Here is a 22,907-nt window from a genome sequence, read left to right as displayed (position 1 = left end):
TGCATGATGTTATGTTATGTGTATTTACTTATTAAGGTCGATCCAAGGATCTTCAAAGCTGTGTGTCGGAAAAAATGGCGAAAAATGCAAGGCTATAGTATGGCAAAAATGACAAAATATGACATGTCTCAAAAACAGCTGAAAACCACGTTAAACAACATAAAATGGCATGCTGAGACACACCATAGCATAGAAAGTTGCAAAAAAGGCCAAATACATCATATTTTGGCATGTGGAAAAAATGACCAAAAAGGCAAGGCTATAGTATGGCAAAATGTCAAAATATAACATGTCTCAAAAACAGCTGAAAGCCACATTAAACAACATAAAAAAGCTTTGCAAGACACACCATAGCATAGAAAGTTGCAAAAAGTACCAAAAACACCATGTCTTGGCATGTGGAAAAAATGACCGAAAATGCAAGACTATAGTATGGCAAAAATGTCAAAATATGACATGTCCAAAAAACAGCTGAAAACCAAGTGAAACCACATAAAATAGCTTTGCAAGACACACCATGGCACAGAAAGTTGCAAAAAGGATCAAAAACACCCTAATATTTAACGTTGAAAAAATGACCAAAAATGCAAGGCTATAGTATGGCAAAAATGTCAAAATATGGCATGTTTCAAAAACAGCTGAAAACCACATTAAACAACATTAAAAAGCTTTGCAATACACACCATAGCATAGAAAGTTGCAAAAAAGGCCAAAAACATCATATTTTGGCATGTGGAAAAAATGACCGAAAATGCAATGCTATAGTATGGCAAAAATGTCAAAATATGACGTCCCAAAAATGGCTGAAAACCACATTAAACAATATAAAATGGCCCGCTGAGACACACCATGGCATAGAAAGTTGCAAAAGGACCTAAAACACCCTAATATTTAATGTGGAAAAATGACCAAAAGGCAAGGCTATAGTATGGCAAAAAATGTCAAAATATAACATGTCTCAAAACAGCTGAAAACCACATTAAACAACATAAAAAAGCTTTGCAAGACACACCATAGCATAGAAAGTTGCAAAAAAGGCCAAAAACACTCTAATATTTAACGTCGAAAAAATGACTGAAAAGGCAAGGCTATAGTATGGCAAAAATGTCAAAATATGACATGTCCCAAAAACAGCTAAAAACCACAATAAACAACATAAAATAACCTGCTAATACACGCCATGGCACAGAAAATGTCAAAAAAAGGCCAAAAACACCATATTTTGAAATGTGCAAAATATGACCGAAAAGGCAAGGCTATAGTATGGCAAAAATGCCAAAATATGACATTTCTCAAAAACAGCTGAAAACCACGTTAAACAACATAAAATAGCCTGCAGAGACACACCATGGCATAGAAAGTTGCAAAAAGTACCAAAAACACCCTAATATTTAACATTGAAAAAATGAGCGAAAATGCAAGGCTATAGTATGGCAAAAATGTCAAAATATGGCATGTCCCAAAAACAGCTGAAAACCACATTAAAATGCCTAGAACAACCTGCCGTGACACACCATAGCATAGAAAGTTGCAAAAAGGACCAAAAACACCCTAATATTTAACGTCGAAAAAATGAACGAAAATGCAAGGCTATAGTATGGCAAAAACGTCAAAATATGACATGTCTTAAAAACAGCTGAAAACCACATTAAACAGCATAAAATAGCCTGCTGAGACACACCATGGCACAGAAAATGTCAAAAAAAAGGCCAAAAACACCATATTTTGAAATGTGCAAAAAATGACCAAAAAGGCAAGGCTATAGTATGGCAAAAATGCCAAAATATGCCATGTCCCAAAAACAGCTAAAAACCACGTTAAACAACATAAAATAGCCTGGAGACACACCATGGCATAGAAAGTTGCAAAAAGGACCAAAAACACCCTAATATTTAACGTCGAAAAAATGAGCGAAAATGCAAGGCTATAGTATGGCAAAAATGTCAAAATATGGCATGTCCCAAAAACAGCTGAAAACCACGTTAAACAACATAAAATGGCCTGCTGAGACACACCATGGCATAGAAAGTTGCAAAAAGGACCAAAAACACCCTAATATTTAACGTCGAAAAAATGACAGAAAATGCAAGGCTATAGTATGGCAAAAATGTCAAAATATTGCATGTCCCAAAAACAGCTGAAAACCACAATAAACAACATAAAATAGCCTGCTAATACACGCCATGGCACAGAAAATGTCAAAAAAAGGCCAAAAACACCATATTTTGAAATGTGCAAAAAATGACCGAAAAACAAGGCTATAGTATGGCAAAATGCCAAAATATGACATTTCTCAAAAACAGCTGAAAACCACGTTAAACAACATAAAATAGCCTGCGGAGACACACCATGGCATAGAAAGTTGCAAAAAGGACCAAAAACACCCTAATATTTAACATTGAAAAAATGACCGAAAAGGCAAGGCTATAGTATGGCAAAAATGCCAAAATATGACATGTCCCAAAAACAGCTGAAAACGACATTAACATGCCTAGAATAACCTGCCGTGACACACCATAGCATAGAAAGTTGCAAAAAGGACCAAAAACACCCTAATATTTAACATCGAAAAAATGAGCGAAAATGCAAGGCTATAGTATGGCAAAAACGTCAAAATATGACATGTCTTAAAAACAGCTGAAAACCACATTAAACAGCATAAAATAGCCTGCTGAGACACACCATGGCACAGAAAATGTCAAAAAAAAGGCCAAAAACACCATATTTTGAAATGTGCAAAAAATGACCAAAAAGGCAAGGCTATAGTATGGCAAAAATGCCAAAATATGCCATGTCCCAAAAACAGCTGAAAACCACGTTAAACAACATAAAATAGCCTGCGGAGACACACCATGGCATAGAAAGTTGCAAAAAGGACCAAAAACACCCTAATATTTAACGTCGAAAAAATGAGCGAAAATGCAAGGCTATAGTATGGCAAAAATGTCAAAATATGGCATGTCCCAAAAACAGCTGAAAACCACGTTAAACAACATAAAATGGCCTGCTGAGACACACCATGGCATAGAAAGTTGCAAAAAGGACCAAAAACACCCTAATATTTAACGTCGAAAAAATGACAGAAAATGCAAGGCTATAGTATGGCAAAAATGTCAAAATATTGCATGTCCCAAAAACAGCTGAAAACCACAATAAACAACATAAAATAGCCTGCTAATACACGCCATGGCACAGAAAATGTCAAAAAAAGGCCAAAAACACCATATTTTGAAATGTGCAAAATATGACCGAAAAGGCAAGGCTATAGTATGGCAAAAATGCCAAAATATGACATTTCTCAAAAACAGCTGAAAACCACGTTAAACAACATAAAATAGCCTGCGGAGACACACCATGGCATAGAAAGTTGCAAAAAGGACCAAAAACACCCTAATATTTAACATTGAAAAAATGACCGAAAAGGCAAGGCTATAGTATGGCAAAAATGCCAAAATATGACATGTCCCAAAAACAGCTGAAAACGACATTAACATGCCTAGAATAACCTGCCGTGACACACCATAGCATAGAAAGTTGCAAAAAGGACCAAAAACACCCTAATATTTAACATCGAAAAAATGAGCGAAAATGCAAGGCTATAGTATGGCAAAAATGTCAAAATATTGCATGTCCCAAAAACAGCTGAAAACCACAATAAACAACATAAAATAGCCTGCTAATACACGCCATGGCACAGAAAATGTCAAAAAAAGGCCAAAAACACCATATTTTGAAATGTGCAAAATATGACCGAAAAGGCAAGGCTATAGTATGGCAAAAATGCCAAAATATGACATTTCTCAAAAACAGCTGAAAACCACGTTAAACAACATAAAAAAGCCTGCTGAGACATACCATGGCATAGAAAATTGCAATAAGGACCAAATACACCCTAATATTTAACATTGAAAAAATGACCGAAAAGGCAAGGCTATAGTATGGCAAAAATGTCAAAATATGACATGTCCCAAAAACAGCTGAAAACGACATTAACATGCCTAGAATAACCTGCCGTGACACACCATAGCATAGAAAGTTGCAAAAAGGACCAAAAACACCCCAATATATTAAAGTAGAAAATATGACCACAAAGGCAAGGCTATAGTATGGCAAAAATGTCAAAATATGACATGTGCCAAAAACAGCTGAAAACCACATTAAACAATATAAAATAGCCATCCAAGACACGCCATGGCATAGGAAGCTGCAACAAGGGCCAAAAATACTGTAATTTAGCATGGTAAACCTCGTTCCCTAAACTTTCTCCTAGTAGGTCAAAGTTCATCTCTGTGATTTATTGAGTAAGTAGAACCAACTCCCATTTCTTTATTATTTAATTTGAGGGAGTTAGGTAAAATATGTTATTCCTTTTCTGTGATGGAGCCATGCTGCCATCTAGTGGCCATAGTTATTTGTAATGTCATATTCCACTTTATAATTCTATCATGCTTTACATTTATTGTATAATATTAATAATCCCATGTCTAAGTAATTACTAAATTCATTATAGTCCATTGCATGATGTTATGTTATGTGTATTTACTTATTAAGGTCGATCCAAGGATCTTCAAAGCTGTGTGTCGAAAAAATGGCGAAAAATGCAAGGCTATCGTATGGCAAAAATGACAAAATATGACATGTCTCAAAAACAGCTGAAAACCACGTTAAACAACATAAAATGGCATGCTGAGACACACCATAGCATAGAAAGTTGCAAAAAAGGCCAAATACATCATATTTTGGCATGTGGAAAAAATGACCAAAAAGGCAAGGCTATAGTATGGCAAAAATGTCAAAATATAACATGTCTCAAAAACAGCTGAAAGCCACATTAAACAACATAAAAAAGCTTTGCAAGACACACCATAGCATAGAAAGTTGCAAAAAGTACCAAAAACACCATGTCTTGGCATGTGGAAAAAATGACCGAAAATGCAAGACTATAGTATGGCAAAAATGTCAAAATATGACATGTCCAAAAAACAGCTGAAAACCAAGTGAAACCACATAAAATAGCTTTGCAAGACACACCATGGCACAGAAAGTTGCAAAAAGGACCAAAAACACCATGTTTTGGCATGTGGATAAAATGACTGAAAATGCAAGGCTATAGTATGGCAAAAATGTCAAAATATGGCATGTTTCAAAAACAGCTGAAAACCACATTAAACAACATTAAAAAGCTTTGCAATACACACCATAGCATAGAAAGTTGCAAAAAAGGCCAAAAACATCATATTTTGGCATGTGGGAAAAAAATGACAGAAAATGCAAGGCTATAGTATGGCAAAAACGTCAAAATATGACATGTCCCAAAAATAGCTGAAAACCACATTAAACAACATAAAATAGCCTGCTGAGACACACCATGGCATAGAAAGTTGCAAATACAACTAAAAACAGCATAATTTGGCATGTGGAAAAAATGACCAAAAATGCAAGGCTATAGTATGGCAAAAATGTCAAAATATGGCATGTTTCAAAAACAGCTGAAAACCACATTAAACAACATTAAAAAGCTTTGCAATACACACCATAGCATAGAAAGTTGCAAAAAAGGCCAAAAACATCATATTTTGGCATGTGGAAAAAATGACCGAAAATGCAATGCTATAGTATGGCAAAAATGTCAAAATATGACATGTCCCAAAAATGGCTGAAAACCACATTAAACAATATAAAATGGCCTGCTGAGACACACCATGGCATAGAAAGTTGCAAAAAGGACCTAAAACACCCTAATATTTAATGTGGAAAAAATGACCAAAAAGGCAAGGCTATAGTATGGCAAAAAATGTCAAAATATAACATGTCTCAAAAACAGCTGAAAGCCACATTAAACAACATAAAAAAAAGCTTTGCAAGACACACCATAGCATAGAAAGTTGCAAAAAAGGCCAAAAACACTCTAATATTTAACGTCGAAAAAATGACTGAAAAGGCAAGGCTATAGTATGGCAAAAATGTCAAAATATGACATGTCCCAAAAACAGCTAAAAACCATGTTAAACAACATAAAATGGCCTGCTGAGACACATCATGGCATAGAAAGTTGCAAAAAGTACCAAAAACACCATGTCTTGGCATGTGGAAAAAATGACCGAAAATGCAAGACTATAGTATGGCAAAAATGTCAAAATATGACATGTCCAAAAAACAGCTGAAAACCAAGTGAAACCACATAAAATAGCTTTGCAAGACACACCATGGCACAGAAAGTTGCAAAAAGGACCAAAAACACCATGTTTTGGCATGTGGAAAAAATGACCGAAAATGCAAGGCTATAGTATGGCAAAAATGTCAAAATATGGCATGTTTCAAAAACAGCTGAAAACCACATTAAACAACATTAAAAAGCTTTGCAATACACACCATAGCATAGAAAGTTGCAAAAAAGGCCAAAAATATCATATTTTGGCATGTGGAAAAAATGACCGAAAATGCAATGCTATAGTATGGCAAAAATGTCAAAATATGACGTCCTAAAAATGGCTGAAAACCACATTAAACAATATAAAATGGCCTGCTGAGACACACCATGGCATAGAAAGTTGCAAAAAGGACCTAAAACACCCTAATATTTAATGTTGAAAAAATGACCAAAAATGAAAGGCTGTAGTATGGCAAAAATGTCAAAATATGGCATGTCTCAAAAACAGCTGAAAACCACATTAAACAACATAAAATAGCCTGCTGAGACACACCATGGCATAGAAATTTGCAAAAATACCAAAAACACCATGTTTTGGCATGTGGAAAAAATGAACGAAAATGCAAGGCTATAGTATGGCAAAAATGTCAAAATATGACATGTCCCAAAAACAGCTGAAAACCACATTAAACAACACAAAAAAAGCTTTGCAATACACACCATAGCATAGAAAGTTGCAAAAAAGGCCAAAAACATCACATTTTGGCATGTGGGAAAAAATGACAGAAAATGCAAGGCTATAGTATGGCAAAAACGTCAAAATATGACGTCCTAAAAACAGCTGAAAACGACATTAACATGCCTAGAATAACCTGCCGTGACACACCACAGCATAGAAAGTTGCAAAAAGGACCAAAAACACCCTAATATTTAACGTTGAAAAAATGATTGAAAATGCAAGGCTATAGTATGGCAAAAATGTCAAAATATGGCATGTCCCAAAAACAGCTGAAAACCACGTTAGACAACATAAAATAGCCTGTTGAGACACACCATGGCATAGAAAGTTGCAAAAAGGATCAAAAACACCCTAATATTTAATGTTGAAAAAATGATTGAAAATGCAAGACTATAGTATGGCAAAAATGTCAAAATATGACATGTCCCAAAAACAGCTGAAAACCACATTAAAATGCCTAGAATAACCTGCCGTGACACACCACAGCATAGAAAGTTGCAAAAAAGGCCAAAAACATCATATTTTGGCATACGGAAAAAATGACAGAAAATGCAAAGCTATAGTATGGCAAAAACGTCAAAATATGACATGTCCCAAAAATACCTGAAAACCACATTAAACAACATAAAATAGCATTGCAAGACACACTGTGGCATAGAAAGTTGCAAAAAGGGCCAAAAACACCATGTTTTGGCATACGGAAAAAATGACCGAAAATGCAAGGCTATAGTATGGCAAAAATGTCAAAATATGGCATGTCTCAAAAACAGCTGAAAACCACATTAAACAACATAAAATAGCCTTCTGAGACACGCCATGTCATAGAAAGTTGCAAATAGAACCAAAAACAGCATAATTTGGCATGTCGAAAAAAAGAACGAAAATGCAAGGCTATAGTATGGCAAAAATGTCAAAATATTACATGTCCCAAAAACAGTTGACATCCACATTAAAACACTTAGAATTACCTACTGAGACACAACATGGCATAGAAAGTTGCAACAAGGGGAGAAAAACACCAGATTTTAGCATGTCGAAAAATGACCGAAAATGCAAGGCTATAGTATGGCAAAAATGTCAAAATACGACACGTCCTTAAAACAGCTGAAAACCACAATTACCCACTTACAATGGCCTTCCAAGACATGCCATGGCATAGAAAGTTTCAAAAATGGCCCATAACACCATAATTTGGTATGTCGAAAAAATGACCCAAAAAGCAATTATATAGTATGGCGAAAAATGTTAAAATTCACATGCCCCCAAAACAGCTGGCAGCTATAAAATAGCATGCCAAGTAATACCATAGCATAGAATGTTGTAAAAATTGCCAAAAAGAGTATAATATAGAAATGAAAAAAACAGCCAAAAACGCTATATAACATAATATGACATTTTTTTTTGTATTTTTGAATGACGTACTATGGTAATACATTTTATTTCAATTTTTGAACCATATACTATACCAGTGATTATATTGTACATTTAGGTAGAAAATAAAGCCGTACAACACAGCAGTGTGCCATCAGTTTCTGATTTGGTAAACAACATTGTAACTGAAAAAATTTCAAATTTGGGTGGTACAACTCGTGGACATAAATCCAATTAAAATATTTAGTTTTCCACTATTTTTTCAACATGCAATACTATGACATTTTGGCCTTTTTTCTGACATGCAATACTATGACATGTCTCTGCAAGCTATTATATTTGGTTTTCAGCCATTTTTTCAACATGCTATATTATGACGTCTTTGGTCTTTTTTTCCAGCATCATATACTATAAAAATGTCGCTACACGCTATACCATTCCATTTCTTTCGATATGTCAAATTTTCCTGTTTTGGGCCTTTTTTTCAACATGATGTAGGGATTTGGCTTTAGCATGCAGCAACCCTTTATGCAATGAGGCCTCATTCAAAAGGTCACCAATTGCTAAAGTATGGAAATAAGTAAGAATTTTTAAAATAACTTTTGATTATGTTATAATATATTAACATGACTTAATTTACATTAAATCACCTGGTGGGGCACCATTCCCGGAAAGGGAAAAATTATAGCCGATCAATAAAATCAGTCTCAAAATATACCTAATTATCAATTTGGAGCTCTGATCAATATTTAAACTTGTAAGTGTAACCAAAATTACCACACTGATAGTAAAGAGTGAAGGATTTCGGAGCTCTTGACACAGTAGATGGCGATTTACTCACTTTTGTACAACATTAAGCAGACCGCAAGTATGATTCCAAAAACATTTATTCCGAAAAAGCAATGCAAAACAAGGCACACAATATATCCTAACAATTACACATACAAGCGTGGATATGTCAATGTGTGTGTGTGCGTGTGAGAGAAAGACAGAGAAAAAGAAGGTGTGTGTGTGTGTGTGTGTGTTGGCGTGAGCGTGAACACACCAAGACACAGGGGTGAACTGACTATCAACAGAAGCTACAACAAGATACGAGATTCAAAGATGGCTGCAGAGCAGACAAGGCCTTAGATGAACATGTGGTTGGCCAGACAAAGGAACTAAGAGACTTGAGGTTCCTCCTCTGTGTGCTTCTGTTGAGAGCCAATTCATGCGTGTATGTATGGATCTAAAATGTGTTAGTAAAAGGGTGTTTAGTTGCATGCAAGAGCCTGTCTGTGTGAGGCATGAACAGACTAAATCCAAACCAACCAATAACCTAATAAAGAGATCACAAAAACCACCCGTTCAGTAGTATTACATCAATACATGGTACACACGATATGATAAAAGACAAAGTAAACAGTCTTGCTCAGCCAGTACTTATGTCCTAATACTATGTCCAGATGTTACTTGCCAATCCAGGACTGGGAGGAGAGTTCTTTAGGTTGATGGCTGAAGAAAAAAGGTTCAGGTTCAGTCACTGCTGTGCAGTTCCCAGGATCCAGGAGGAGGCTGGCCGGTCCTGGTGTCCTTACAGAGATAGCAGTTCAATGCTATCTCAGTTCTGTTCTCCTTGTGGTTTGAGAAGTTAGCTGTGACTTTCTAACTTCTGAAAAATGTCGAGGCTTTGAAGGTTGAGCTGAGACAAGGCTGCAGCTCGTGCTTAGGTGTGGAAGTCGGAAGGGTAGCGCAGACCTGTAACCTTCCTCAGAGGAGGTTTCGGAGCAAGAGCCAGAAAAATAGCAGATGCTTCTCTTCTTCCCCTGGTGACTTCCTGGGGGGTCACTGTGGTGAACCAATCATGTCTGAAGATGAGTCCATGGGAAAGGACTAACACCAAGTTGCGAAAGATGAAGCACCCTGGGAGTTGAGGCACATGGCTTTGCTCCAGAGAGAGGAGGACATGTGTGACAGGTAGAATTGTATCCATTGTTTGTTTAGATTTTTGTGTTGTGTGTTGAGTGCTGTGAAGGTGAGCAAGCACCTCTTGTGCTTGGTGGGTGTGGTGTCCATGAGTGTGTGTGTGTGTGTGTGTGTGTGTGTGTGTGTGTGTGTATAATGGATAACTGCATGCAGGTGTGTCATTGTTCTCCTCCTGTGTGCAGGTATGCAGCTGGTCATGTTGTGCTTGATGTTTTAAATTAAGTGTGGGCTGTAAGGTTTTGTAGACTCTCCTCTGGTGTGCTATGTGGTATTTTAAATTGTTTGCGAGTGTGTCCTTTTCCTGTGAATCCCGACAATGGCATACTATGAAGTGTATCTATAAGCTATAATATTTTGTGTTCTGCCATTTTTTTTTTCAACGTTATGGTATAGTACAGTCAAAAATTGATAAAAACATCATACTATAGTTTGTTGTTCAAAATGTCATAATATAGTATGTCATTCAAAAATTGATAAAAACATCATAGTATAGTATGTCTTTAACTTTATACCATGGCATTTCGTTCAAAATGGATATGTTCGACATATATATTTTTGGGGGATTTGGGATCACATACTATACTTTAATATTTTTACCATATTTGGTACAACACACTATAATATGACTTTTTTACCATATTTTGGATGACATACTATACTATGACTTTTGTTATATTTTTGGACAACATACTATGCTGTGACTTTTATTTATAAAGTTTAAACAACCATCTTGTTGACTATTGTAAGGTAATTATGGGAACAATTGTTTGAAGCCATCCGCCCTGCTGTGGTAGGTTATCACTGAGAGACCATAAGAACCTCGACTGACCTGAAACTTTTCCATCCATTCAGTGTCCATATTGTTCAGCTTTTAAACCTGTTGTTTACTGTGTGTCCCCATCATGGTCTCTCGCTGTCTTTTTGAGTCACCACAGAGCCACTCAACACAGTGCAGCCTACCTCACCAATACTGATCTCCAGTAGTTGTCATGATGCTGTTCTGCCTCAACAACACAGCACAACTATTGATTTCTCTCACTTTTGATTAATTTATTTCTATGTACTAAGTTCTCTGTGCATTAAATACAAGTATAGTCTGATGTTCACACTCAAATGATATTGGTGTTCAGCTTCTGTTTTTCTCATCAGGTATCTTTCTTTAACACTGTGTTGTCAGTTTTTGACATGGGATTTTTGTTTTCCTAATTTTATATCCGTTGATCTGCAGCCACATCATTGCCTGAAATAGATGCCAGTGTTTGACAGATTCTGATGCGTCTGATAAGGTTCATGTTTAATGTATAAACTATGAAATTAAGCGTGGTTATTCACTAAAACTCTGCATTGTGTCATAACTTTTATTTACAGGTGACATAATGACCATTTAGATTAAGCTTATTGCTCACAACATTTTGTTTTTCATAATTTAGAACATTAAATGTCCTATTATACACTGTTTGCATAATATTACTGTATACATTGTCTAAATGGACTTTTATTTACACTTGATAGAGTAACTTGCCAAATGATTGGTTACATTTTTTAATCCTATCAAACAACTCCACTAATAAACATCTGAAAATTACATTTATATTCTTTGATACAAGGTTTTATAGGATATGTTATTCCAAACAAACTGTAAACTTAATCTGACTTATTAGTGTTTAAATCTCACAATATTTAGTGACACTGTTGACTTGTGTTGGTCCATGATGATTTCTTGTCTGTCTTTCTTAAATGGCAGCCTGCGGTTTAACACAAAAATCAGTCAGAGGGATGTCCGTTTACACCATCATTCATCCGTTGAAACTAGTGAAGTTGCGCTGTGGTGAGTCACTTACAGCCATGGCCGATTTGACCGCTTGTAACTGGAAGAAGACTCGCCCCCCTTCCTCTGGACACACTGACTTCAGCTCCTCTCTCGTCATCCCCAGCAGCATGGAGCCACTCAGTACGCCCAGACACCGTACAGTGCTGCAAGCGATGAGTCATTAATTTCACTGACATTCATTTAAGAAAATGTGAAAATTCTGTGTCTTGAAGGGTTATTCCAGCAATTTAGTATTTCTACGGAAGCCCTGAGGGACAAGTAAGGCAAAAAAAAAAGGAAAATAAAAAAGTGTGAAAAAGAGTGAAGTAAAAAAATTGGGACACAAGAGAAAAATAATAATTTTGGCAAGAAAAAAATTTTTTTTGGTGAGAAAAAAAAATCTGGAGCTAATTTTGTGTTTATTGTGTTTATTTTTGTAATACTTATTTTGACCACAAGAGGCTGAAGCGCACTACCAGGGGACTTTTGATGTCTCTGCACTCTAAACAATAATTTAGAACAGAATAGAAATACTTTATTAATCCCGTGAGGGAAATTTCATCCCTGAGGTGTAAACTGACTGAAGGGGATATTAAAGATTCTGAGGGGAAGATTTGTTGGTATATAATTCATTAATTTACCCATGCAATGACAACATAATGGTACTGTATGGAAATGAGTTAGTTAGTTATAGCTATCAATACATGTGGAAAAATAATGCTATTCCCTGCAAGTGTCCAAATGTCCCATTGACAATACACAAACACAAAGTATTACAAATAGTGTCTTGGGCAGATGTACACATTGACCTAGAGGACAGGTTTCCATGAACCCGTATTATGAGGAACGCAGCTCAACAGTTGAATGTTGATGTTAGATTTTGCATTTTGAAGATAAAACATGAGAAAACACAAACGCAGTGACCACTATGAGCATAACCATTTATGTAACATAAAAGTGCTCATATATCAGAATTTGAATAATGAGAGATGCATGTTGTGTTAAGAGTGCAGAGAGAAATTAAAAGTGCGCTTCAGCTTCTTGTGGTCAAATTAAGTATTACAAACGAAACACCTAAAAAAATTAGCCTTATTTTCCTCCTGATTTTTTTTTCTCAACAAAAAAAAAGAAATTCTCACCAAAAAAATAAATAGATGAAAAAATTCTGGCAAAAAAAGAGAGGAAAATTTTCACTCTATTTAACACATGAAAAAAACATTTTTTGGGACTGAAAATGGACCACCAGAAAAAAAAAAAAAATCTCACTTGCCCCTTTCAGGGCTTCCGTAAGTGGCAGATTGGGCAGACACTTTTTTTTTGTATTGTAAAAAGACAATTTACAAGTTCAAGGAACCTTTTAATCCCTAATAAAAGTCAGATTCGAAAAAAATGGATCCTACAGATTTCAGTTTATTAGTATCTTTGTTGGACCCCTGCCTCATAAATGCCCACTTCTTTCTGACTCCAGATCTGAAATTTGTAGCACATGTTCAAATCTGCTCTGTTCAAATCCAAACTAAGATGAGATATATAACCTTGATAACATTCAGTCAACCCTGACATCCTCACTTTTATGACTGTATGTTAGCTTGTGTGTGCCTTTAAGTGCATTAATTCATGAATGACAGCAAGAAGAAACAGAAAGCATACTGTCAGTGGGAATTAAAGCAGCTGATTAGATTATTTAAATTAGTAAATTCAGTCACAGATGTACATGCTTCATTATGTGACAGAAGTCACTAAATTAAATTATTCACATTCAGGTTTAATGCAATATACTTATGTTAAGAGACAACACATCATATATTTGAGAAGGTTTTAGCAAGTTAAAAGAATAAATGAAAACTGTCTGTGTTATTTTAATACTAAATCAAATAACTGTACTTACATTTTACTGAAGCCTTTGTCTTCAAGCCACGCTTTCACTTCTGCAGGCTTGGACCTCTTTGTGAGGACAGGAGAACCCTCTGTTTGCTGAGAAGATGTAATGATTATGAACTGTGATTTTACTGAAATGTAAGGCTGAAAATTACAGAGTATATTCCATATATATAATACTATATGTACACATATTATGAACGTATATATACGCAGTATTAATGGAATGAATTAAAGCTTCCAGACTTATTGAAATATATTGAATGAGCCACATTTTGTAATAATTCTGGTCATATTTGCATATTCATTTGTTTTGTTTTGCCGCAGTGGTGACTTTTCCACAATTTGTTCAGGTAAATGTCAACCAAAAGGTCAAAATCACTGAGAAGTGACATATAATTACTGTGCACACAAGCATATTGTGTAAGTGCTCATATTATTTAAGAAGAGTTACAATAGTAATTGCTTCCCCTCTGGTCCTTCCCACCAGAGCGTAATCTCAGACTGACATCATGTTTTCTGTAGTTGCTGCTTTACTTCAGTCATTGAGTCACTGACTTTTTTTCCTTGAAAGGCTTCCTTTAAAACTGGAGTTTAAATCAACGTGTGGTGTGTTAGTGGGGCTCACTTCGGTAGGTTTTTCATCGGCGGCTTCCAGGACATTATTGGGTACAAAGCCCTCCTCTCCTCCGCTATTCCTCACTTTCCACCACTGCTTTGACTTATCCAGCAGCTGTGGACAAAGCAAAGACTAACATGGGTCTTTAGAAACTGTGGGCATGTTCATATCTCTTTCATTACAGAAACAGGACAGAAAGAGCAGCTGGTTCATGACGCCACTCACCTCAACTATTTCTCCTTTTCTGACAGTGAGCTCTCTGTGGTTCCGTGAGATGAAGTCATACATAACACGCATGTGACGTGGTTTGGACCCACCTGAGCTGAAAAATATAGGGACATAAAAAATGTCAAACTTTGAACATTTGCATGACATTGAATTCAATTTTGTGTTTGTGCATACCGGGTTTTTTGTGGAGAATGAGTTGGTGGTGTCCACTTAGCCGAAATCTACACAGATAAAGGACAAAGTCTTGTTATGTTTTCCCTCCTTCATCTCTCAAAGCTACCCGTCTGTCTGTGCTGGTGTCATACTGAATGTCTGATGCGAGATGATGGTTTTACCTCACCGGATGCCTCTCTTCTCATTGGTTCACTGGGTTCAGGTGCTGTAGTCACCTCAGGAGGCTGCCAGCCATCAAAGAACTCCAGAGTGTACGTTGGGATGTCTTCGTCGTCTTCTGGCCATTTGGTGCTGATAACGTTTAAAATTATAAAATCAATATTATCCTGACACTAATCAGATGGACAAACAGCAGTCTGATACATTTTACTTCATCAAACTAAAATACGAGTGTAAAAGCAGTGATCCAGCTACTCAAATCCTTTACTTTAGTAAAATACAAACGCAACAATTACAAGTTGGTTCTGGCATTAAACATCCCAATTAGGCAAATAAAGTACTATTAGCCAAAGACACTAATAGCATCTGCAGTAAAAGTACTTATTCTGCAGGATATTGGAAAAAGCAGACTTTTACTTTCATAACTAGTGGAGCCATTTTAAACTCCCTATCCAGTTAAGTAGTCCAGTAATTGTCTTCTTAAGAACAATATAAACCTTGAAGGTCTTTGGATGGTTATTGGGAGAGGACACAGGACACGTCCCTCTCGTTATTTAGAACATGATCATTTGCCCGCTCACCCTCAACCCTCACCCTTGACTCCAAGAAAAACATGAAAGTAGCGGGAGTAGTTTTATTTTTACCAAATTTAAGCCCCTATGCCACAAATTGATGCAGAAAATGTACAAATTAGTGCAGGCATTTTTTTTTTTGGCAGACCCACTCCACCCCCTTTCAAAAATGTCTCCCTCAATGTTGAGACAACACCTATGTCATAGCTATAAAATAGCATAAAATGAAAATACTCAAGTAAAGTATAAATACTTAAAAACTGTACTTAAGCGCTTGAGAAAATGTACTAAGTTACTTTGGAGTGAGATGATAAAAAAATACAAATAAAAAAACAGCTTGTTAAGTTCAACACTGCTCAGTGCCTCACCTGGGGATGTTCCAGGGGTCTCCGAGAGACTGCCACAGCTGGTCCTCCTCTGTGGAGGCTTCTTCACTCAGGAGGAGGATACACTGGGGTGTCAACAGCGGCGCCACAATGGTCTCTGGCAGATCCTCAGGGCAGTGAGAGACCACCTGGTGAGGAGAAGAATAACTCACTCTGCTGTTCATTAGTCCTGTTATTAAGCACTCACAGTGAGATACTGTGACACTGCAGACATGACGGCCAGCCACTTAAGCATATAAATTAGATAAAACGTCCAACATATGCTCATGAATAGATAATTTTACAAACATATATAAAATGTATCAAGTATAAAGAGATAATTTCCTAAATAAAAATCATATATATCTTTAAATTAAGAGACCCTTATTAAACAAGATACATATTAGAACATGTTAAAGCATGCATTTCAGAGGTAAAGACAAAACTCTCTATACTTAATGAAAATTGATTACAGTATGTATAACTACAGTCGAGTTCTGAGTGCATTTTTAAATTTTTAACAGTGATTATAAATTCAAAAATTTAGACATTGTGTGTCCTGAAGTTAGTCAATATTACAACTACTTCATATTATTTAAACTGATTTGTAGATGAAGTCACTTACGAATGCTAATGTTGAGAATAAGGAGTGAACCAACTCAGGGGCGCTGGGGTTATTAATCATTCCACTGAGCTCCCCCTGTCGAGGAAAACATTTTCCTGTTACACATACTGTAAAACTACAGATAAATACAAACAGCAGTTATTATGATTGTATGTCAGTGTGATTGAAGACACATACTAAAAGGTTGAAACCACATTTGATCTTGTGGAGACACACTTCAAATTCTGCTGCAGGGGGCATGCCGTCCATGACTAAAGAATCAAAATACATAATGAAGACTCACAACTGATGATATTGTGATCACACTTTTATACAGCATATTCCAGTTTTAAACTATACACTGTCATTTAAATACAATCATGTATAACTACCTCAGTATTCTTTATTAAATTACCTTTTCCTTTCTTCTTTTTCTTCTTTTTCTTTGCATTTTTAGCCACAACTGCGGCTATTTTTCCCATGAAGATTTCTAAGTCACTTAAAATATGATTCAAGATATCCTGTAAAGAAAGACATAAAGCGAGAAGAAAAACTTTTCCACATTCTACTTTTCTTAAATGTCAGTAAACAGATTTAAAATGTTCAAAAAACAAAATATGTCACAGGCTATTTTAAATATACACTCACTACATTCCTGTCCAGCTCTGTGTATGGGCGAGGAGGAGGCTCTTCTTCAGTGGTGGATGGCTGCGGTGATGGTGCCTCTTCTCTGGGAGGTGGGGCCTCCTCCTCCTCCTCTTCCTCTTTATGTTCAACCAGTTCATGCTCAGAAACGTCATCCTCCTCTACATGCACAAAGGAGACTCAAGGTTTGTATACCGATTTTGACTCTATCATTAATAATCAATGCAGTAGTTATAGATCTCCTGTCACAGACTCACCATAGTCAGGAGCCATCCACTGGGGCGCTGAGTCATCTGCAGGCTTCTGTCCTTCAGGTTCGTGAGATTCAGGGGCTTTACGAAGGTTTTTCATTTCCTGATTCCCCGCAGTTAGTCCTGCATTTCTGCTTCAAAGAGTGTAGCAGAGGTTTTGAAGTGCCATTTCAAAAATCAAGTTTCAGGTATTTGCTCTCACTGACTTTATGTTCTTACCTGTTCCTTGAAGCATCCCTCCTGTGTGACAAAGCTCCTGAGAGAACCCTTTGAACATGGTCAGCCTGTGAACAACAACAACAAAACATTACTAATTACTTATTTGCTTTATTCTTTGAAACCTGAGCAAATTGATTTCCTTAAAAACATGTGAAGAAGGCAACAAGCAACTCAATGAGAAATGGCCAAAAAATGAGCAAGAAATTAATAAAAACTTACAACAAAATTACCTGAAAATAAGTAAAGAAAAAAGAAAAAGTTTAAAAAAAGAAAAACAAGAAACAAAATCAATAAATAAACATCAACAAAATGCAATTAAAAAAACTAACATACATTTTTTTTTTCTTTTTTTCTAAAACATAATTTTAAATTTATTTTGATAATAATTGTTTGATAATATCTACATTGGGACATTTCTTTCCAAGTTGCTCATGATGTTTTTTTTCTGGTTTCAGATATGAATAAATATATAAATGCTTATAAAAGGCGTGTGACTACAGCACAAGAAAACCAGTGTTGATCTAGGTTTTAAAGGGTTAATAGTCATAATATCAGTCATATGTATGGGTTTGTCCTCACCCTGACTTCCTCACACTGAAACATAAAGACAGTGGTGGTGTGTTTCCCCCCGGGCTGGACCGACACAATGAGCAGGGATTTAAAGACTCCAGCGTCCAGCACAGCCTTTAGCTCCAGGATGTCACTGAGAGCCATAGACTCCAGCTCCTCCTGAGAAAACACAACAAGTTTGTATACACATAAACAACATCCCAGACCCCTCGTCATACGCAACTGACTTACATTTTAATGGCAATATAAAGAAAATGTTCTCATACCGAGCACTCTCAATTTAGCAGCACGGCAGTATAATTTTAAAATCAACAATGAAGTATAACATTGAAAATATAAATTATACAGTATTTTTGTATGGTTTTGGATTTCAGTACTCCTTGGCGCAGATCCTGGAAGCCTAAGAACTCTATCAGATGGATCAGCACCATTCTAAAAATATTTCCATCATTTAAGATCAACAATAATATTAAAACTTTTTACAAATGCAAAATTCCCATCAAGAGATGGATGCCAGAAAACCCAAACAAACAAACGAACAAAAAACCCAATAAAAAATAAAGTCTGCAATGATATTTTACCACAATGAATACTGTGGGTAAAGTAAACTACAACTTAAGTTTCTGTTTAAAAGCAAGTTTAAAGTTTTTAGCTTTAGGCACAAAAACACTTGGTTATGTTACAGGGAAGACCATGATTTGTGCTGACATAAGTAGTCAAGGTTAGGGAAGCATTAGGGTTTGGGTTAAAATTTCTACTTCATTGAGAAAAGAGGACCTCCATTGTCATGGTAGCAATAATACAACCATGGCTACAGCAAGGGAACAAACAAAGTCATGGTTAAAAGAAACAATTACAAATTGTACTAGGAAACAAATGGTGGTTTCCTATAGTCCTACGTTTCTATAATAAATTCACTTTATTCTCAAAAGCAATGTCATAATTCATACAGCCACTGGAGGGCTTTGTTACTTGTACATACACATATGCTGTTTTGGGGTATTTGCTGCAATAACAATTCTTTTGGCAGGGTACTTTCAAATACAATTATGCATCATCTGCATAGAAGTGGAAACAGATGCTAAGTTTGAAGATGATAGAATATAATGGCACAGTGCACAGACAGAAATTTATGGGGACCAGGGATGAACTTTGGGGTACACCATAAGGACTGCTAAAGGGAATCAAAGTTGTCTTCACCTGTTGGGTAAGTCTTGAACCAGTGCAGAACTGAATCAAAACACCCAATCCACATTTTTAACCTTTTGATAAGGAGATCATGAATGACTGTAACAAACATAGTGCTTTCGTGATTGTGGTGTTCAACCGATATTTGGTTTCTGCAGGGGCTATAAAATATGACTCACATCTATTTTCATGCTTGTTATCATTTAGTTACCCTTCATACCCTGGGTGGGGTCATTTTCATCCTGGAAGAGACTGCATCTATCGGATCTGTAATTTATTTTGTCACCTGTCTGCGGGTCCCAAATGCTGTTTACCTTGGTTTCAACATCTGTGAGCAGCAGGTTGGCACCACGCATCTCCAGCACCATGTTCTGACCCCACACACGACCCATCCCATCCAGCAGCTTCAGTCGCTCCACACAGTCCGCTACGTTTCTCAGCTCCTTCCCATTCAGTTCACAAGTGAACAAGTGCTGCAGCAGACACATTAAGACACAATATTAAACATTGCATGATTCAGAACGGGTCACATTTGTAAAAATAATGTTACGTATGTTACCTCCACTCTGTACTGCATTTTGTCCATCATCTTGTTTACTGATACTGCATACTCCCTCCTTTGCACTGTTGAAACATAAATCAAAGCTCTGTATTATTATTAAATTAAACTGAACAGGTGTGGCCACTGATTATGTCGAGGACAGCAGTGTTGACTTACAGTAAATTGACTTTGCACTGGGCCTCGACAGATTTGATATCTGGGATGATACCTCATCCATAGTGGAGTAACCACTGTCACAACAAATGCAAGCAATTTACATCACTGATCATCTCCTAATGAAAAACGTCATGATAGAATTGATCTGTCAACATGAAATTGTAATATACATACTTGGACTGGATTGATCCAGCGTAGCTGCTGGTGTCGTTCCCAAAGAGACTGTTGCTCATAGACATCTTCACCAATGACCAAACACACCTGCAGTATCATGTATTACATAAATTTCATATCATAAATATCAGTGATATGAGCCATGTCAGCACCCTGCACCTGTCATAAATCTATAAATAATCTGTTTTGGGAAGTTCGCCATGCCATCAGTGTGTATTCAAAGTTGACTGAAGCTTAAATATCTTAAGTTTTGTAAAGTTTTAATTTAGAAAAAAACTACTTTTACAAATGTCAGAAGCAAAATGAGCTTTTGCTCAAACAACACCTGGATTATTAGCAATAAGTTAATAAATGGGTCGTGATAATCATCAACTAGTTGTATTCACCTTGCAACACAGCACTGTGAGCAACCTAGCGATCTTTATGCTGCAGCTGTAATATTTTAAGAGTCTTAATATTTTTGTTTAGGACAGGTTTGTCAACTGTCTTTTACCACAAATGTAGATGATGATGACGCTTATATACAATAAAACATTATCAACATATTTAAAACACACACAATCTAATAGTTAAGACCATTTTAGTAATAAACGTCTTCTATCTTTTCAAATCAGATCTGCTCTCAAGATTTGTTCAGTACTAGGAATATAAGGAAAATGATGATGCAGATTTTGTTGAGTTACGCCAAATGAAAACACAGAAACTCTTCTCTACAGATCATTAACAAAAACAACAAAGAAACATCCATTTTTCTCTTGAATTCAATATTAAATGCTCTTACCTTTGATGTGTGGTAGATGGATGTTGTTGTATCTTTTACCCTTTAGTACAAAAACATCTCATATTTTAATCCATTCCCTCATTCAACTATGTACACCCAAGACTTCCTCATAAAGGAGAAGGACAAAGTCCACTGACAGTTGCAGAACGGTCTGTAGGATACTGAGCGAGTCAGTTCAGGGTGTGAGATCTTTAGTGTCGCATCCCTTCTGAGCAAAGGTTAACAGATACGGAGGAAACCACCCTGGAAAAGCTTAAAGGTCTCCAGGTCTATAAATAAACTTATGTGCCCCATCAGCTATTTATCATTTTTTCCATCCTACAATGTTGCGGGATTGAGAGTGAGTGACAATGCTCCAAGTTGTGTTTTCTTATTTAATTGAAAACAAAAAAAATGTTAACTAGGCCTTAAAATGTGTGAATCCCATCACAGATAACTGCCAATAACATTTCAGATACATGTCACAGTGAATTAAAAATAGATCTTAGGAGGAAAGAGAGATAAAGAGGTAGTTATTGGAGGGCCATATCTTTGTTACACTATAATTTTATTTTACTAGTTATAGGTTCATCAATATAAAAGAAAATCTGAATCTGAAGATAAACGGAGATAGGAAATTTCAGTAGTATTGTCAAGTTGTAGCACTTTACATCTCTGTCACTACTGTGTCAGTTCACTTAGAAGACTGGCTCTATAATAAAACCACAAGCCCTGAGTTTTTATATCACACTGCCAAACATTAACTAGAACACATTCCTTAGTGATGTAATGAATACACGGTAAACAACATGACCATATTTAGCCAAAATGATCTTATAATGTGTGTGAAAGTTAAACAAAATAGAGAACTATTCATCCTGTTTAAATGTGTAGTCACAATATGAGTTTGTTTTAGATATATATCAACCAGAAAACCAGCAGAACCAGTAAAATAAAACCCAGACACATCAAAGCAACCTTGCCTGTTACGCAGTAGTGGAAAATAAGTACATCATGACCATGATTATGCTTTTGAGGTAGCTGTGGTTTAAATATTTTAATTGCATGCTATTTTATATTCAAAATGACCCCACTATGTTTCAGAGGGAAATTGTCCGATGAAGTCACAACATGTATTTGACAGCTAGTTACTAACTTTGCAGAAAATTTTGCCATACGACTCCCTTACTTTTACTTAAGCAAGATTTTGAAGGCAGAAGTGTTACATAGTAGTATTGCAGTAGGTTACTTTCAACCAGGTATCTCAATACTTCTTTTCACCGGTGCTGTTAAGAGTATTTAAACAAAGACTTTTACTCAGTGGTGTTTTAAGATTGAAAAAACATCAAAGCAAAAGCTACTTAGTACAAATGCAAAACCAGAAAATGACATAAACGCACTGTTTTACATTTCCCACACAGTTAAACACATCTGATAATCTGACTGGGACACACCTGCTCTCATTCACCAGCTGTTATACTCCTCAGTTCCCTGCATGGAGCCCTGGTGGGGTAAAACAATAGGGAAGCTTGTTAGAGGGCTACGCAGTAGCATTGAAATGCATTAATCCAGAATTAGGTTAATTTTTAAATGACTCAGTAACATTAAATCAACCTGCTCCCCATCAGCCCCAGTGACCTGTCACTCATACTGTAAATTGGTCATTTTCGAGATAAAATGAATTTAAAAACCTTCAGGCCCTTAACTGTAAAAAAAACCAAAAAAAAAAACACCAAAACACTTTCAA

General features: G+C 36.2%; 1 protein-coding gene across 2 annotated transcripts; it reads right to left on the bottom strand.

Annotated features, from left to right (window-relative positions):
- Window positions 1-11,564: 11,564 nt before the first annotated feature.
- On the bottom strand, window positions 11,565-21,350 carry eps8l3a (EPS8 signaling adaptor L3a). Of its 2 annotated transcripts, none has more exons than XM_088087815.1 (20): window positions 21,182-21,350; window positions 20,401-20,487; window positions 20,227-20,300; window positions 20,068-20,132; window positions 19,823-19,981; window positions 18,330-18,479; window positions 17,751-17,815; window positions 17,538-17,665; window positions 17,284-17,441; window positions 17,051-17,156; window positions 16,834-16,907; window positions 16,657-16,731; window positions 16,035-16,180; window positions 15,097-15,226; window positions 14,936-14,982; window positions 14,759-14,855; window positions 14,543-14,647; window positions 13,925-14,010; window positions 12,068-12,200; window positions 11,565-11,971 (listed from the first exon to the last, which is right to left on the bottom strand). In XM_088087815.1, the coding sequence occupies exons 2-20, from the start codon at window positions 20,463-20,465 to the stop codon at window positions 11,960-11,962; spliced, it is 1,875 nt and encodes a 624-aa protein (XP_087943941.1). In that variant the 5' UTR covers window positions 20,466-20,487; window positions 21,182-21,350; the 3' UTR covers window positions 11,565-11,959. The 2 variants fall into 2 exon arrangements, with proteins under 2 accessions (XP_087943941.1, XP_087943946.1); XM_088087820.1 differs by having other exon boundaries at window positions 17,538-17,662.
- Between the last annotated feature and the right edge of the window lie 1,557 nt (window positions 21,351-22,907).

The sequence above is a fragment of the Plectropomus leopardus genome, chromosome 2 (assembly GCF_026936395.1).
Source record: "Plectropomus leopardus strain MGB_pleo_1.0 chromosome 2, ASM2693639v1, whole genome shotgun sequence".
Taxonomy (NCBI): Eukaryota; Metazoa; Chordata; class Actinopteri; order Perciformes; family Serranidae; genus Plectropomus; species Plectropomus leopardus.
This window is presented reverse-complemented; position numbering and strand designations above follow the sequence as displayed.

Coding starts and splice junctions, on each gene's coding strand:
- eps8l3a (XM_088087815.1), bottom strand. CDS start 20,465: ATGTCTATGAGCAACAGTCTCTTTGGGAACGACACCAGCAGCTACGCT. Junction 17,442..17,537: donor GTGGATGGCTCCTGACTATG/GTGAGTCTGTGA, acceptor TTGTGCATGTAG/AGGAGGATGACGTTTCTGAG. Junction 14,648..14,758: donor GAAAAGGAGAAATAGTTGAG/GTGAGTGGCGTC, acceptor CTTTGTCCACAG/CTGCTGGATAAGTCAAAGCA.